Source organism: Sus scrofa, chromosome 15, assembly GCF_054392235.1.
Source record: "Sus scrofa isolate SSC_HxYL_T2T_F1_AM1 chromosome 15, Sscrofa_HxYL_maternal_Yorkshire_Landrace_v2.0, whole genome shotgun sequence".
NCBI lineage: Eukaryota > Metazoa > Chordata > Mammalia > Artiodactyla > Suidae > Sus > Sus scrofa.
This window is the reverse complement of record NC_139397.1, coordinates 37,624,016-37,640,945: the sequence shown is the minus strand read 5'-3', so window position 1 is coordinate 37,640,945 and position 16,930 is coordinate 37,624,016. Positions and strand designations below refer to the sequence as shown.

Genomic DNA, 16,930 nt, shown 5'->3' with positions numbered 1-16,930 from the left:
GAAATCAAACACACTTGTGAAATACACAAAGCACACAGTTTTTCTATTGCAAGACTTCTCCGAGTGTTTCCTAGATGAACAGGCACTCTGATTTTCTAAAGGGGGAGGGAACCATATGACACATTTCTGAACTTATTTGAAAAACGGAGCCCTTCTGTAGGGTGAACAGGGTTAGTTAGTCAAGGTATTAGTCAATGAAATGCACTGTAGGAAGGGGTGGTCAGCATGGTGCCTGAGTACTTTTTACTAGTTAGTGATTTGTGACTGAGGACAAGCAATAGCCTCCTTTATCTAAATTCATTTTTAGGATAAATGTAAAAAAATTACAGGAATATAATGTAAAAAATGTAAAAAGGTAAAAAAATTAAGGTCGTTATTTTATTTTTGCCTTTCACCAAGTTCTAATCCTTCCTTCCCCATTATCTGTGCATCTTCTGCATCTGTTCCCTGGAAGTTCATTCATCTCCATTGGGTGCAGACTATTCTCTTCCCTGGTAATTTTAAGTACCTAATGAACTTTCACCAACTCCTTGTAAGGTTTGAAAGAAACTTTATTGCTCTTTAACCCTTTTTAGAAATTATCATAAAGCTAACTGGACTCAGATCCCCATTCTATCACTGATGACACACAAAATAGTGTTTTTCGTATCTCAAGTCTAAAATCATGTTATCTGTTGTAGACAATTTTAGTGGGATAGACTGGAAAAAAAACCTACAAAAAAGTCTAGGCAAAAAAAACCCTGCTACATCTGACATATTGAGAAATTTTGGTATTCATTACAAGCTTTGTATTTTCTCTGCAATTTTCAAAATGCACAGGCTCACATTCTCTTTCAAAGGCTCTCGTATTATCCAGAAGCAATTACGAAGAAAAACGAAATTACCTTTCGTCATTCTATCTACTCAGGGCCTTGGAAATGCAGGCTGACAATGAGCTGACAATTATTTGCCATCCACTTGCAGTTAATTTCACCATAAATTGAGCCTGAGGCCTGCTGACAAATAAAATATATTATTCATCTGAAAACATTCTCTTTGGGGCTCCAGATCTCCAATCTATTTCATTAGTGGTCATGACCAAACTAAGTTGAGAATTGATTTATGCAATAGTTATCCTTCTGCAATAATTAATTAGGAAAATAATACTTTGGTGAAGCTTTGAAAAGGAGCCATTTCTAAGGCTCTTTGATAAAATAGAAAACTTTAAAAATAATTATGAGGCAGTGTTCCTAAGGGAGTAGATACGCATTGCCCTTGCCTATTTCCACAAGTCACCAGACTTAAATCACAGAGATGACTCCTAGAATCTCAATTCAGTTCATCTAACAATGCTGGGGTATGAACTATGTGGCAGGCACTGCATGCTAAGTCCTGGAGTATCACAGAAACGGAGCATCCTCAATGAGTGTACATGGGCAGGTAGCCATGTATAGCATTAAGTGTCCTCATAAATGCTGCAATAGACATAACAGCAAAGTGTTTTGCAGTCATAGAGGCTCCAGAGATTAATTCTGCTTAAATCATCAGGGAAATGCTTCACAGGAGAAAGTAGCATTGGAGCAGGTCTCAGGGCAATGGGTACATTTTTAATTGCCTGAGATGAAGGGCTGGAAGGAAGGCAAGCTCAATTCCAGGCAGAGGAAATAGTATAAACAACTGCAAAGAACTAGGAAGATTCGTAGTTCCCATTGTCGCTCAGGGGGTTAAGGACCTGACACTGTCTCTGTGAGGATGGGGGTTCAATCCCTAGCCTAACTCATCCAGTTAAGTATCTGCCATTGCTGTGGCTGTGGTATAGGCTGCAGCTGCAGTTCCAATTCTACCCCTAGTCTGGGAACTTCTACATGCCACAGATGTGGCCCTAAAAAGAAAAAAAAAAAAAAAAACCTAGGAAGATTCCAGGTAGGTTTTGAGAAGAGAAGAGAAATCTCAGGTGGCTTCATGAGGTTAGGAGAGGACATGTTGGAATGAGATTGTGAAGGAGAAACAAAGTCCACTGACTATTTCTAATAAATGGATTTTTAAATCAGGGGCTGCATTGTTCAGGTGATAAATCTGATGGAGTGTCGTGGGATGAAAGAGTATTGGAAGGTATTGTAATTGCTTTGCTGAGAGGCAATAAAAATTGTGGGAGAGGAGAATAAAGATGCAAGAAGGAACAGATTTTGGGAATCCTTTAGTTCATCCCTTAGAAACTGAGGTACTGTGAGGTCAGCAGTTGGAAGCTCTTGTGGGTATTGAAGTCAGTGAGGCTGTGAGCCAAAGACAGTGAGGAAAATAAAGTATGGATTAAATGCTAAAGTCTTAAAGGAAGGTGAGAATGACTTGGAAGGTGATAGAAGAGAATGATATTTCTTCACTCTTTGGATCATTTATTCATTAGGAAAAAAAACTGTCATTGAAAACCTACTCCATTGGGCATTGGAAATACAGACACCAAAAAACCACATTAAGTCAGAAGCTTTGATCAAACAGGGAACTTGTCTTCAGGCAGAGGAAGGTTTCAAAGTCAGTTAACAGAACGGGAAAGTAGGAAGTTAGTAGGATTGAGAATAATGAATACAGGTCAACAAAACCTTGTAAAGAAAAGGGAAAAAAAAGGAGTTCCCATTGTGGTGCAGTGGGTTAAAATTTCTGTGAGGATGCAGGTTCCATCCCTGGCCTTGCTCAGTGGGTTAAAGATCTGGCGTTGCCACAAGCTGTGGCTCAGATTCAATCATCAGCCCAGGAACTTCCATATGCCACACCCGCGGCCATAACAAAAATTATATGTGGGAGTGGGAACATTTAAAGTGGAGGCTTCTCTCCACCCCTCAGGCCAAGCAAGGGGAGGCTTTGCAATACACACTCAAGACCCTGGACCCATGGATGGAGACCAACACCTCTGCGAAGCTGCAAACATCTGAAGGCCTGCTCTATGCTGCAGCCTGGCAAAGTGTGGGGAGAGAGTGCTTTGGGGAGAACTAGACCCATGTCCTCTGGAATTAAGGGGGCAGAGAGATCAGTGCTTTCTAGAATCACCCAAGGATGCCTGGTAAACAAACAAAAAACCCAAAAAACCTGCATAGAACAAAGGAGAGACTAGAGTGGGAATGGTCTAAAGTTTCAGAGTTGAATTCATGAGTTCCAAGAATAAGTGAAAAACCAATAAAGTAAGAGTAACCTTAAAAGAACCCCCCACCCACCCACACACCCAATAGTTCTGCACCAGCAAAATGAGCTTGCCTCAGGAGCAGGTGGAATGAGAATAAAGGCAACAACATGAGACTTCAGAAGAATGGTGTTTCCCCCAGTGAGGTGTGGGAGAACAGAACAAGTTTAAAAGTCTCACAAGACAATAGGCAAAAAATACAACAAAAGCACCCCCACAGAAAGGATCAACTTGGGTCACACAGAGGCTTCAATGACAGGCACAACAGCCCCATCAAATACAATTTTCTCTTCTAATTCTGGTTCCCCTTGAGTGTGACACTGGGAGGGACAGAAGGATCAGTTACTGAATGGGGGAAGAAGTAGGGTAAGACATAAAAGAATGATCCATGAACCCTTATTTCCACTTTGCAGAACTCCAGGACAGACCCAAGCTAGGAAGGGGGAGAAGGTACGAATTGGATGAAAGGCAGAAGTTTAGATTAGACTGGACTTTTTAATACCTGAAAAGTAGACTATTCCAATTTCCCAAAGCGCCCATAAGAGCCTTAGAACCTGCACAAGATCTCATCCAGGTGTGGGAGAAAAATAACAGGGCAACTTTAAAGATGGATGGGAGGGAGTTCCCATCATGGCTCAGTGGTTAACGAACCCAACTAGGAACCATGAGATTGCGGGTTTGATTCCCTGGCCTTGCTCAGTGTGTTAAGGATCCAGCATTGCCCTGAGCTGTGGTGTAGGCCAGCAGCTACAGCTCCGATTGGACCCCTAGCCTGGGAACCTCCACATGCTGTGGGAGCAGCCCTAGAAAAAGCAAAAAGACACACACACAAAAAGGTGGATGGGAGGCAAGAACATAAAATGGGAAAAGGAAAGTCTATTCAGCAAGCATTGCTGGGAAACCTGGACAGCTGCATGCAAAGCAATGAAACTAGAACACACCCTCACACCATGCACAAAAATAAACTCCAAATGGCTGAAAGACTTAAATATACGACAGGACACCATCAAACTCCTAGAAGAAAACATAGGCAAAACACTCTCTGACATCAACATCATGAATATTTTCTCAGGTCAGTCTCCCAAAGCAATAGAAATTAGAGCAAAAATAAACCCATGGGACCTCATCAAACTGAAAAGCTTTTGCACAGCAAAGGAAACCAAAAAGAAAACAAAAAGACAACTTACAGAATGGGAGAAAATAGTTTCAAATGATGCAACTGACAAGGGCTTAATCTCTAGAATATATAAGCAACTTATACAACTCAACAGCAAAAAAACCAATCAACAAATGGAAAAATGGGCAAAAGACCTGAATAGACATTTCTCCAAAGAAGATATACAGATGGCCCACAAGCACATGAAAAAATGCTCAACATCGCTGATTATAAGAGAAATGCAAATCAAAACTACCATGAGATACCACCTCACACCAGTCAGAATGGCCATCATTAATAAATCCACAAATAACAAGTGCTGGAGGGGCTGTGGAGAAAAGGGAACCCTCCTGCACTGCTGGTGGGAATGTAAACTGGTACAGCCACTATGGAGAACAGTTTGGAGATACCTTAGAAATCTATCCATAGAACTTCCATATGACCCTGCAATCCCACTCTTGGGCATCTATCCGGACAAAGCTCTACTTCAAAGAGACACATGCACCCGCATGTTCATTGCAGCACTATTCACAATAGCCAAGACATGGAAACAACCCAAATGTCCATCGACAGAGGATTGGATTCGGAAGATGTGGTATATATACACAATGGAATACTACTCAGCCATAAAAAAGGATGACATCATGCCATTTGCATCAACATGGATGGAACTAGAGACTCTCATACTGAGTGAAATGAGCCAGAAAGACAAAGACAAATACCATATGATATCACTTATAACTGGAATCTAATATCCAGCACAAATGAACATCTCCTCAGAAGAGAAAATCATGGACTTGGAGAAGAAACTTGTGGTTGCCTGATGGGAGGGGGTGGGGGTGGGAGGGATCGGGAGCTTGGGCTTATCAGACACAACCTAGAATAGATTTACAAGGAGATCCCGCTGAATAGCATTGAGAACTATGTCTAGATACTCATGTTGCAACAGAAGAAATGGTGGGGGAAAAACTAATTGTAATGTATACATGTAAGGATAATCTGACCCCCTTGCTGTACAGTGGGAAAATAAAATAAAATAAAATAAAAAAATAAAAAAAAAAGGTGGATGGGAGAAAACCAGGTTGCGTTCTACTTGCACCTTACCAAGTTCAACCCATTTAAAACCGGTTATAATAGTATTTTTTTGTTTCCTCTTCCATTTTCTTCCATTGTCTTTGTCCTTGTGAAGTCAACTTTCACTATCATTTTATTTGGCTCATGGAATTAACTTCCACTATCATTTTATTTGGATTTCAGGGCAGAGAGAAGATGGATACATGTATTCAATTGCTTTCTTAACCACAAGTCAATGCAACTGCTTTTTTTTAGCATCAAGAAATCTGTAGTTCCCATCGTGTTTCAGTGGTTAACGAACCTGACTAGTATCCATGAGGACTCGGGTTCCACCCCTGGCCTCGCTTAGTGGGTTAAGGATCTGGTGTTGCTGTGAGCTGTGGTATAGGCCGGTAGCTACAGCTTCAATTTGACCCCTAGCTTGGGAACTTCCATATGCAATGAGTATGGCCCTAAAAAGACAAAAAGAAAAAAAAAAAAAAAAAAGAAGAAGAAGAAATCTTTTTCCAAGAATGAATAAGTTGACCTAATGATATTTGAAATGAGAAATCAATAGATGATAGGATAGTACCAAATTTCCATGTAAAAACTGAGTGTATTTCACTTATATAAGCTTACTCAAAAGAGGAGGTATAACTGGTCCATTTTCTTGGAGCTAGCATCAGAACTCTTCTCTGAAAGGATAATCATTGACTGTCACATCTGCCACCTGGTGGCCATCCTGATGCACACATTATGATGATATTACCACACTTGCCCTACATCTTTTCATCCATTCCTCATCCATCCAGCCATAGTGCACTTGTTCGAGGCAGGCTCTGGGCATGCAGATAAACAGAACACAAATAGCCCTTGTCCTTCCTTGAGGAGATGACAATCTAATGGGGAGAAAAACATGTATTTTTTTTTTTTGAGGGAGATTTGTAAGAGCTAAGTCTCTAAGGTTCAAATCTGTATTTTCAACCTTTTTTTCCCCCTCAACTGGCTTCTTCCCAACAATTTAATAAAAGATATTCAAGTCTCTGCTGTCTTTTTAAAAAAGCCAAAGAAACAAACTCTCCATAACATGCTCCCAAATACTTACTTCTTTCCTTTAATTCATAGCCAAGATTTTCTGAAAGAGAATTCACCCTCTGTCCCTTTTTGCCACTAATTCACTTTAAAGATTTTCTTTATTTTTAAAATGTATTTTATTATAAAATAATTTAAAATGCAGAAAACAAGCATAATTACCAATGTATTTATCACTTGCCTTTTTCAAATACTGACATTATATCATATTTGCATTAGATCTTCTTTCCCCAAGAAATAAAACATTATACATAGAATTGATGCTCTCTGGTCCTTCCTGCTCCCTCCCTGCTCTACCCCTCCCCCTCCCCAGAGAGAATTACAACCGTGAGCATAATTCCCATACCAGCTTTCACACTTTTCCTACACATTTATGTAACCATAAGCACTGAATAATATTATTTTAAATGTTTGTAAACTTAGCACATCATTATGAAAGTTGCTTTCCTTAAAAATTCAGCTTTAGGAGTTCCCATTGTGGCGCAGTGGTTAACGAATCCGAATGGGAACCATGAGGTTGCGGGTTCGGTCCCTGCCCTTGCTCAGTGGGTTAACGATCTGGCGTTGCCGTGAGCTGTGGTGTAGGTTACAGATGCGGCTCGGATCCCGCGTTGCTGTGGCTCTGGCGTAGGCCAGCGGCTACAGCTCCGATTAGACCCCTAGCCTGGGAACCTCCGTATGCCGCGGGAGTGGCCCAAGAAATGACAAAAAAAAAAAAAAAATTCAGCTTTATATTTTTCATATTTATCCCTCTTCAAACATACAATTCTAGTTCATTTTCACCACTAGATGTTAAACCACTGCATGAAAATATCCTAAATTATATGTATCCATTCTTCATTTGATGACTATTTAGGTCAGTCAGTATTTTTCTACCTCCAAAAATGCCTGCCATGAACAATCTCAGGCACAACTCCTTGTCCACATGGGTAGTTCTGGAAAAGAGAACCCACTGTCCTGCCTCCTATTCTGGAAAGTGAGGGGGAAACTCCCCAGGAGTTCTCTCCTCTGAGGGTCTTTGTTGTCCCATCCTTCCTCTGCTGGTGACAAGAAATGTCACTACCCCAAGTATTGGATTTTGTCTTCTGTCCACACAACTTGAGAACAGAAGTGACTTACCTTCCAAGTTGATCCCACCTTGTAATAAGTCCACTTCTGACCATCCAGAACTGCAACAAGGTGATTTTTTCTTCTGATTTTTTCTTTTTTTCTTCTTTTTTCTTTCTTCTTCCTCTTCTTCTTCTTCTTCTTCTTGCCACACTGTCAGCATGAGGAAGTTCCCAGGCCAGGGATGGAACCCCCACCATAGCAGCAACCTGAGCCACAGCAGTGACAACACCCAGTCCTTTAACTGCTAGGCCACCAGGGAACTCCCTGATTTTTTCTCTTACTTTTATTGCTATTAAGTGATAATATAATGGCTCAAATAGAAGCCTGTTGGAATTATAATTTTAGGACTATATTTTATAATTTTAGATTATTTAATTATCAATCTTATAAATTAACGACTCTCATGTCATTCTATTTGTAGGTAGAGAAACTAGAGCATTTTTGTTGTTTTAACAAATCCAAATAATCCAGAAACACTATAGCAATTTTTGTCTTTGCTACAGCACCAAAAATATCATTTTTTTGGTCTCTCTTCTAAAATAATTTTGGATTTTCTTTTATTTGGTTTCATATGGAGGCTTGATGGAATTGTAATTCCTTGGATAATGTTTTTGGGTTTTTTTTTTTTTTTTTTTTGGTCTTTTTATGGCCACACTCACAGCATATAAAAGTTCCAGGGCCAGGGACTGAATTCAAGCTGCAGCTGAGGCAACCCCAGATCCTTTAACCCACTGTGCTGGGCCAGGACCAGGGATCAAACCCCCAACCTCCACAGAGACCCAAGCCACTGCAGTCAGATTCTCAACCCACCACACCCCAGCAGGAACTACTCCTTGGATAATGTTACATAAATGCAGTTTATTTAGAAGTACATTTCCTGGGTCAACTGCTTCCTCTTATTCCAGATAGTGTGAGTTGGGTTTCAATTGTTGCTGTTTACTGAGTTCCATGCGTGGTTGTAGGAGTTTTACATGAGCAGTTTTGCTACTGAGGGCAGACATTTGAAACTCAAAAGTCCATTCCTGGAGACCAAGGGCTGAACTGACTTCAGAGATGAGATGAACATGTTTACAAGATACTTTTTCTTCAAGCCCTCTGATCGCTGTCCCTCTGCTTAGGTGAAATCCAAACACATTCAGATTGTCCACAAGGTCCTGCAGGACAGGGCCCTTCTACCTCCTGCTCCCCTGCACTTAAGGGTTCCTGTTCTGCCTGTACAGGTCCTTCAGCCTAAAATGTTGTCCCCTCCAGAGCCCCAGGTCTTAAATGGATGTCCTTGGAGAAACTCTCACTGGCTTCCTACTCAAAACCATTTCTCCTCCTCCTCCTTCTCCTTCCACCTTTCACTTGCCATTAATGGCACTTATTTCACATGCAATCATATGGGGTTTTTTTTTCTTCTTCTTTTTACAGCCACACCTGCAGCACATGGAAGTTCTCGGGCCGGGGGTCTAATTGGAGCTGCTGCTGTGACCTACACTGCAGGCACAGCAACACCAGATCCAAATGGTATCTGCGACCTACGTCGAAGCTTGTGGCAACGCCAGATCCTTAAGTCACTGAGCAGGGCCAGGGATTGAACCCGAATCCTCACAGAGACATTATCCGGTCCTTAATCCACTGAGCCATAAAGGGAACTCCCAATCATGTGATTTTGATGTGATTATTTGTTGACTGTGCACGTTTTCAGTTCATTTTCTGTATCTAGTGTTTTTCAGACAGAGAGTTGGAGGTGTTCATGACATCTGGATGGACAATTTCTTCTTGTGTGGTATATTAGTCGGACTATGCTGTGATGACAATGTTAGCAAACAATCTCCAATTCTCAGTGCTCACAGTAAACACTGACATCCCACTCATGGGGCTGGCTGGGCTGGGTTTGGCTGAGCTGGGTCTCGGATCTGCTCCCTTCTCTGTTTCTCATTTAAGCGCTCAGGTAGGGGTAACCGAGGCTGCCCGGATAGGTTCTTACGAAGGATGGCATGAACCGAAGAGTTCTCAATACCTCTGCCCAGTACTGGCACAATCTCATGTCTTCCCATGTTCCTCCAGCAAAAGCAATTCTTACGACTCAAAGTCAATACAAGACACTTGACGTCCATAATGGCTGAGTGTTAAATTGTTGGTAAAACTTTTTTCATTTTGAAACTTGCTAATGCACCTTGTGCTGAATCACACCCTCCACCCTCACTGAGAACCTTTCTCAGAGCCTGGCACACAGTAGGCATGCAATGAATACTGGGTGAAAAATTAACTTTGTCAAATTGCCCTCCAAAACTCTTGTAAATCCTTATTCAGTGAGGAGGGAATGTTATGGCATTAGCTTTATGTCCTCAAAACATTCATTATTTCTTCCATGCAAAGGTTTTAACTTTGTAATGTGAGACTGGAATTTTTTTTTTATCTACTTAGTGACAATTTCTTTGAGTAATTCTCTATTCAAGCCTTTTGCTAATTTTTCTATTAAATCTGTCTTCCACATTGGCAGGAAATCTTGTCACAGGCAATGAATATTTTTCCAGTTTGCGTTTTACATGTTGTAATCATTTTTTTGACAGGCAGACATTGCTAATATTTATATAGCCTCCTCTCTTACCCTTTTCTTTCCTGTCCTGCTGAAGCAAATATTTTTACTGGAAACATGATGTTATACAAAAGGACTTACTGGGACATATTTACCAATTCCTTTTTCATGGGCTATTTACATGGTTTCTAGGTTTTTCTCTCATAAGTAACATTATGATGAAGATCTTTGTACATAAGTCCTAAAAGTGGAAGTATCATATCCAAGGATTTTTTTTTTTTCTTTTTTGGCTGCCCTACAGCATATAGAGTTCCCGGGCCAGGCATCAGATCTGAGCCGCAGTTGCAACTTACACCCCAGCTGCAGCAACACCAGATCCTTTAACCCACAGTGCTGGGCTGGGGATCAAACCTGCATCCTGGCACTGCAGAGACACCGCCATCCTGCCAGGCCACAGAAGGAACTCCTCCAAGGATATTTTTTAAGTTCTTGATACAGGTTGCCAAATTACTATTTTTTGGCCACACCCATGACATGTGGAAGTTCCCACACCAGGGATCGAACCCTTGCCATAGCAGCACTCCAGCTGCTACAGTGACAGCGCCAGGTCCTTAACCCACTGCTCCGCAAGGGAACTCCTGCAAATTACTATTGATACTTGCTTTCCAGGCCTCACACCCCAGATTCCGCTCCCCCCCAAGATGGACACTCCTGAACTTCACATCCTAGGTCCCCACCCTGCAGGCCCTGCTAATGAACCCTTAGTGACCAGCCTTGTATAGCAGCAAGCAAGGTGAGAGGGGCGAGAGTGGTCTAGAGGGGCAAAGGAAGGTTGCTCAGAACATGCCAAAAGCTCCTTTTGCCTGGAATGTTCTTCCCTGAGATCTTCCGATGGTACCTTCTTGAGATTTGGGTCTCCCCTCAAATTGCTCCTGGGAGCTGTATTCTGACGACTTCACCTAAAATACATGTTTTCAGATCAAAAGAGCCCCTCTCAGAGTTCCCGATGTGGTACAACAGGATTGGTAGCATCTCTGTAGCATCAGGACACAGGTTCGATCCCCAGCCCAGAACAGTGGACTAAAAGATCTGGAGTTGCTGTGGCTGTAGCATAGGCTGCAACTGCAACCTGGATCTGATACCTGGCCTGGGAACTCCATATGCTGCAGGGTGGCTAAAAAAGACAAAAAAAAAAAAAAAAAAAAAAAAAAAAAAAAAGAGCCTCTCTCTACAACACATTATTCCCTGTCACATTTCACTGTTTTTGTTTTTGTTTTTTTCTGTGAAGAGCACTTATTTCTCTCCAATACTATCTTATTAATTTACATGTTTGACTGCTTCAATAATCATCTTGTCTGGTTTGCTAACTGCAGTATCTCCAGGACCAGGAACCAGTCTCTGATACAGAGAGGGTGCTTCTCAGATTGTCTGCTCATTGCAATCACTTGAGAAGTTTTAAAAATCCCCCAATGAAATGTTTAATTGTTAAACTGTTTTACCAAGAAAGTGTTAGATATCCTTTTCTACAGAATGTAACAGATGTTCTCAAATATTTATTCATTGCTATGTAGCTCCATCCTTGTCAAGTCCCTTTCTAACGTAGCTAATAGAGTGTGGGTTGTGAAAATTATGGAAATTGTTGGAATTCTTTAATAAAACTATCATCTGTTTGGGAAAAGGCACTAGAAGAACTCATCCAAATGTGTGTATCTGTGTGTGTGCACACGTGGGTGAACATGTGCTGGGTTGTGTCCAGAAGCAGAGGGGTTTGTTTAGGTTTTCTTCAGTATTATCCTTGACTCTATTTCTTACTATAAAAATATGACATGCTAAATGTAGGATGTTATGTTGTAAAATTTTACTTCATGAGACTGGACCAGCATACAATTAAGAATTTTCAGGGAGTTCCTGTTGTGGCACAGTGGGTTAAGAATCCGGCATTGTTGCAGCTGTGGTATAGGTCATAGATTCAATCCCTGGCCTGGGAACTTCCGTATGCCACAGGTACAGCCAAAAGAAAGAAATAAAGAATTTTCAGGAAGAACTCACATAACTTAAAGACCCTTTGTTTTTGGATATTAAATTTTAGGTGCCACCGTAACAGCATAATAATGTAGTCGTTATAGTCAGTGCTGTGTTGCCTAGATACATACACCTGTATTGTTTTATATATAAAAATATACCCCAAGGGAAAAAAGTCAATATTCATATTGACTTTATCAATTAAACCAGATCAATTAAACCAAAATCTCAAGAAGTTGAACCCAAGGCATTCATACCTTGTAAAACTCCCTTAGTGATACCAACATGCAGCCAAGTTTGAGAGTGACTGACATAAAAGGTATGCAGAAATATTTTTGGATGGATGGATGGATAGATGATGGATAAACAAAAGGAGACTGTGAATCTGAAATTTGGAGCTCTAGTCCCAGCACCACCACCAACATGCTATGTGACTTAAATTGTGTCACTCTACTTTTCTAAACACCCATAGTTGCCCTCTAAATTCCTGCTTTAAGACTTCAGGATTCCCCTTTTGGTTATGTCAAGAGTCCTGAAGTTGAAGGGCTGGGAGAAATAGGAAGACAGAATGATTGAGGCATTGTACAAACATCACCCATCAGATGAATGGACAAAGATGTGATACCTATATACAATGGAATACTATTCAGCCATAAAAAGAAGGAAATAATGCCATTTGCAGCAACACAGATGGACCTAGAAATTATCATCTTAAGTGAAGTAAGTCAGACAGGGAAAGACAAACATCATATGACATCATTCATATGTGGAATTTAAGAAAATTGATACAAATGAACCAATTTGCAGGACTGAAACAGACTCATAGACTTTGGAAAACAAACTTATGGTTACCAAAGGGGAAAAGGAGGTGGGGAGGATGGATTGGGTGTTTGAGATTGGCATGTGCACACTATTGTATGTGGAATGGAGGGTCAACGGGGGACCTACGTTATGGCACAGCATAGGAAAAGAATCTGAAAAAGAATGCATGTGTCTCTATGAATATTTGCTTCACTTTGTTGTAACAACAGAAATTATCACAACATTGTAAATCAACTGTACTTCAATAAAACTTTAAAAAATGAAAATAAAACAAAATAAAATAAAAATATCACCCAGGAAAAAAAAAATGACCCCAATAGGAAGCTCTTACTATTGTAGCCTTTTACCTGGGAAAGGAAGTATTTGTGAAGTTCCAGAGAACATCACACATCTCTGTGTCAGATGGGCAGAGGAGGGAAAGACTGACACCTAATCTTCAAAAATCCCACGAGGGAGAGAACATGAATGCATGCATACCCTGACCAGAAGAAGGGGAGAAATGTATTTATCTGAGTCTTCACAAACCTCCTTTTCTGATACCGTCTGTTTGAAGTCTTCTCCAAGGCTGTGCAGGTGTTCCTCTCTCAAATGTGGGCTACTCAAGATTTCTTAACTGCTGCCATAGCTGTTTTGCTGGATCTTAAAATAGAATAAAATAAAATAAAAAAGGCAGGTTTTCAGCCCGACTCTGCTACTGTCACCCTACACAGTCAGTGAAACAGCAAGATTTCTTACCGGGAAAGATAGCTGCTCATGTATGTTTCAAGCATTGCAAAAGCATTTACAACCGGGAATTCTTGGATAGCCTACTTGAGTCCTATTATTCTCCAGGCCCTATTCCCCAGGCTGTTTTAAATACAGCTCTATTTGCTGCTACCTGGGAGCGTGCTACTTGTCCCTAGGCATTGATACCTGTCTGGTCATTCAACAGTGGCTACAAATGATCCTCCTTTAGTCCCCTTCATCCTATACCATCTCAGGGAAAGACAGGATTTTTTTTTTTCCCCTGGCAGCAGGCAGAAGTTCCCAGGCCAGGGATTGAACTTGCACCATAGCAGTGACCCTAGAGACTGGGTCCTTAACCCACTGAGCCACCAGGGAACTCTGAAAGGACAATTTTAGGATTACAAAAATAACACATTTGGGAAGTTATGAGAATGGGCTCATTAGAGAGCACCTGAGTTTCACTGGCTTCACAGTGTCTGAGAACAAAATGTCACACAACACAGGCAAATGAGTTCTCATAATACCTTAATTAGCATATTCAAATTCATCAAATTGTTGGGGACTGGAGGTTGGCACACAGTTTCATTAGCAATATTTACTGACTATATTTTAAAAGGAAATGGTCATTCTCTTCCAACCACTTGTTATACTCTGGTTCAAGAGAAATTTCTGTTCTGTCAGGATAAACTCCAGGAAGGGTACAAAAGGCACAAATCATTTTTTCAAGAACAAGCATTAACTGAGTACCAACTTTTTAAGCTGCTAAGAATGCAGAAAGGTACATACACACACACACGCACACAAAAACTTCTTTGATCCCAACGGGCTCATAGACTCTTCCCGCTCTGCCCTTCCCACCTTACACACACACACACACACACACACACACACACACACACACACACTCACAGAGGGAAGGATCTTTTCTACAGCAAGTTTTCACACGTCACCTCTTTCTTCAACGAGGGGGGGAAAAAAAAAAAAAAAAAAGCCTGGTGAAGCCATTATGGAGCAGGTGCGAGGCGCTTGTGACCAGGGACACTATTCTTGCATTTCTGCCATTCCCTGGGGCAGACAAGGGGTGCTTCACCCAAGTGGTGTAGCTAAAATTACGTCAGTACCATTGCCAAATTCTCAGAGATGATCTTCCCCTCAGAAGTTGGGGATGGTGGAGGTGAGGGTGGAGGTCATTTATCCCAACGTTTTACCAGGGAACAAGATGCTCTGGCTCGGACAATGGGAAGGCAGCGAGTGTGAAGAACCCATTTTCCGGGACGTGGTTCCTTGGTCCATATATGAAGTTTGCCCAAATGAGCATTAATCAGGGGACAACCCTACTCTGAGTGAAACCAGGACCAGTCTGCGTCGGCAAGCTCATCAGTGCTCGGACACTGACCCGGCAGCAAGGGGGCTGAAGCCCGGCTAGCATAGAGGACCGAACCCACTCGGAGCATCCGATGCCCGTGAGAAGCAAAGAGGAGAGCCAGGATGCCAAATTTCCCCAAGACAGAGAAGTAGTCCTTTCACAAAGCACCTCAGAGGAAAATACAGAGCCCCGGCCCGAAGGTTCCGCAGAACAACGCGTCAGGGAGCCACACTGCAAAACACTCCCCCAGCCCGCCTGGGCCCGGGCCTCGCCCGCAGCTCTGGCGCAGGCGTAGTCGCGTCTTGCTCCAGCCCCCTCAGTGCGCATGCTCCGCCGAGCTGCTGCGCTCCCGGCCGGCGGCGGTGGCAGCGGCGGTAGCGGCGGAGGAAGTTCTCGCTTTGCACTCCACCCCGGTAGCAGCTTTGGGGCCGAGGACAGCTTCCTCTGGACGCTCGGTGGGCTTAGCTGCAGCCTCACGGCGGTCCGACGGGATCATGGGGTTGCCCAAGGGGCCGGAGGGCCAGGATCTTCCGGAGGTAAGGAACCTCCCCTTTCCCTGACACGTCGGGGTATTTGAAAGTGGGCCGAGCTGGCGGGGCCGCAGGCTCTTGGGGTTCCCGCTGCGTTTAGGGCGCCCCGCCCCCCTCCTCAGGTGTGTTCACCGCCCGGGGCACACACAGCTAGGGCCCGAGCAGGTCCCCCAAGCGTGAGTGTGGGCGGGGACAAACTTCTGCGGGTGCCGGGTCTCCTGGGACGGAGGGAGCCTTCCCAGCCCAATACCTGCCCCGACTCAGCCCCAGGCGCCGCGGGGCCCGGGGTCCCACCTCTCCCCCTTTCCGGGGCAGTCTCCCCCCTTACCCCGCGCCGCACGGCTTCCGCTGAGAACCCTGTCTGCTGCGCCCAGGAGTCACGAGACACGCGCTGGGACGGTCCGGGCTCGGGTTGTGCAAAGGGCGGTGACCTTGTGGCGCCCGCCGCAGCCTCCTGGGGCCCACGGGGCCCCGGAGGCCAGCACTCGCCGCCTTGGTGTCGGGGGAGAATGCCACTCTGTATTTGCCCCCACCTCCGGCCCGGCCGGCGGGAGGAAGTTTGGAAGCCTTGCGCGCACTGGGTTTTGGCCGGGCGGGTCAACGTGCCGCGGTGTCCCGAGTGGCCACGAGCTCGCTGGTGGTGCTCAGTGGCCAGGCGGAAACGCCACTGCTTCTCCAAAAGATAACGGGTGCTTTTCCTTCCAGATGTGTTTATTATTAAGTACTCGATCCTGAGGGACAGTATGATCCTTGGTTTCTGGATTCACAGGTACATTGGCTGGAAAGACAGGAAAAGTGCATTTCCTTTTGGCAGCAAAAGTCACTTAGCTCGGTGGTTTGCATCTGTCTTCTATTCCAGTGGATTTACTCAAGAGCTAGTCTAGTTTACTAGATTCTTGCAAGAAATGGAATGCACACGGCACCTCTGTCCTCCTGCTAAGGTTCTGAGGCAGGCATTTGGCCAGGAGAGTGGATTCCTTTACTTGGTGCATGGCCTGGGTCTCTCAGAGTCAGTGGCCAATCTTGTTTCTTTGCTCCCCTCCCCATATCCTCAGTTCTTAAATGTCACTAGTACCCACTAATTAAGGAAGCACTGTTCTGTACATAAAAGCTAGAGAGGTAGTGATTGGAAGGATAGGCTTATCTATCAGTGGGTGCTCTCAGAATGCACATCTGTTTTGTTGTTATCTTAGGAAAACCTAGTAAGTGTAATTTTGTTAGAACCCTTGTATTACGTAAAACCTGATATGCACGTTGCTTTGATGGGACCAGAGATTGTAAAGGATAGAATCTGTACTTTGAGGTGATTTGATTTAAATTTTTCTTTCTTGTTTTACAACTTATTTTTCAGCTTTTCTGAGGTATAATTAACAAATAA

At 43.1% G+C, this 16,930-nt stretch overlaps 1 protein-coding gene and 1 long non-coding RNA gene across 16 annotated transcripts in view; one reads left to right on the top strand and one right to left on the bottom strand.

The window, feature by feature from the left end:
* Window positions 1-8,403: 8,403 nt before the first annotated feature.
* Window positions 8,404-16,083, bottom strand: LOC146395794 (uncharacterized). 3 transcript variants are annotated; one of them, XR_014829106.1, is made up of 3 exons: window positions 15,881-16,083; window positions 12,242-13,569; window positions 8,404-10,497 (listed from the first exon to the last, which is right to left on the bottom strand). It is a non-coding gene; the product is annotated as an uncharacterized LOC146395794 (long non-coding RNA). The 3 variants fall into 3 exon arrangements; XR_014829104.1 differs by lacking the exon at window positions 8,404-10,497 and having other exon boundaries at window positions 11,561-13,569; XR_014829105.1 differs by lacking the exons at window positions 8,404-10,497; window positions 15,881-16,083 and adding an exon at window positions 15,053-15,141 and having other exon boundaries at window positions 11,561-13,569.
* Window positions 15,363-16,930, top strand: part of CCDC93 (coiled-coil domain containing 93) — a 100,829-nt gene continuing 99,261 nt past the window's right edge. For all 13 annotated transcript variants that reach the window (XR_014829097.1, XR_014829096.1, XR_014829095.1 and 10 more), the window contains exon 1: window positions 15,363-15,558. Coding sequence is in view for 2 of the 13 variants with exons in the window: in XM_001927273.6 (XP_001927308.3) it covers window positions 15,517-15,558 (42 nt within the window). In the remaining 11 variants the exon portion in view is untranslated. The remainder of the gene's footprint in view (window positions 15,559-16,930) is intronic.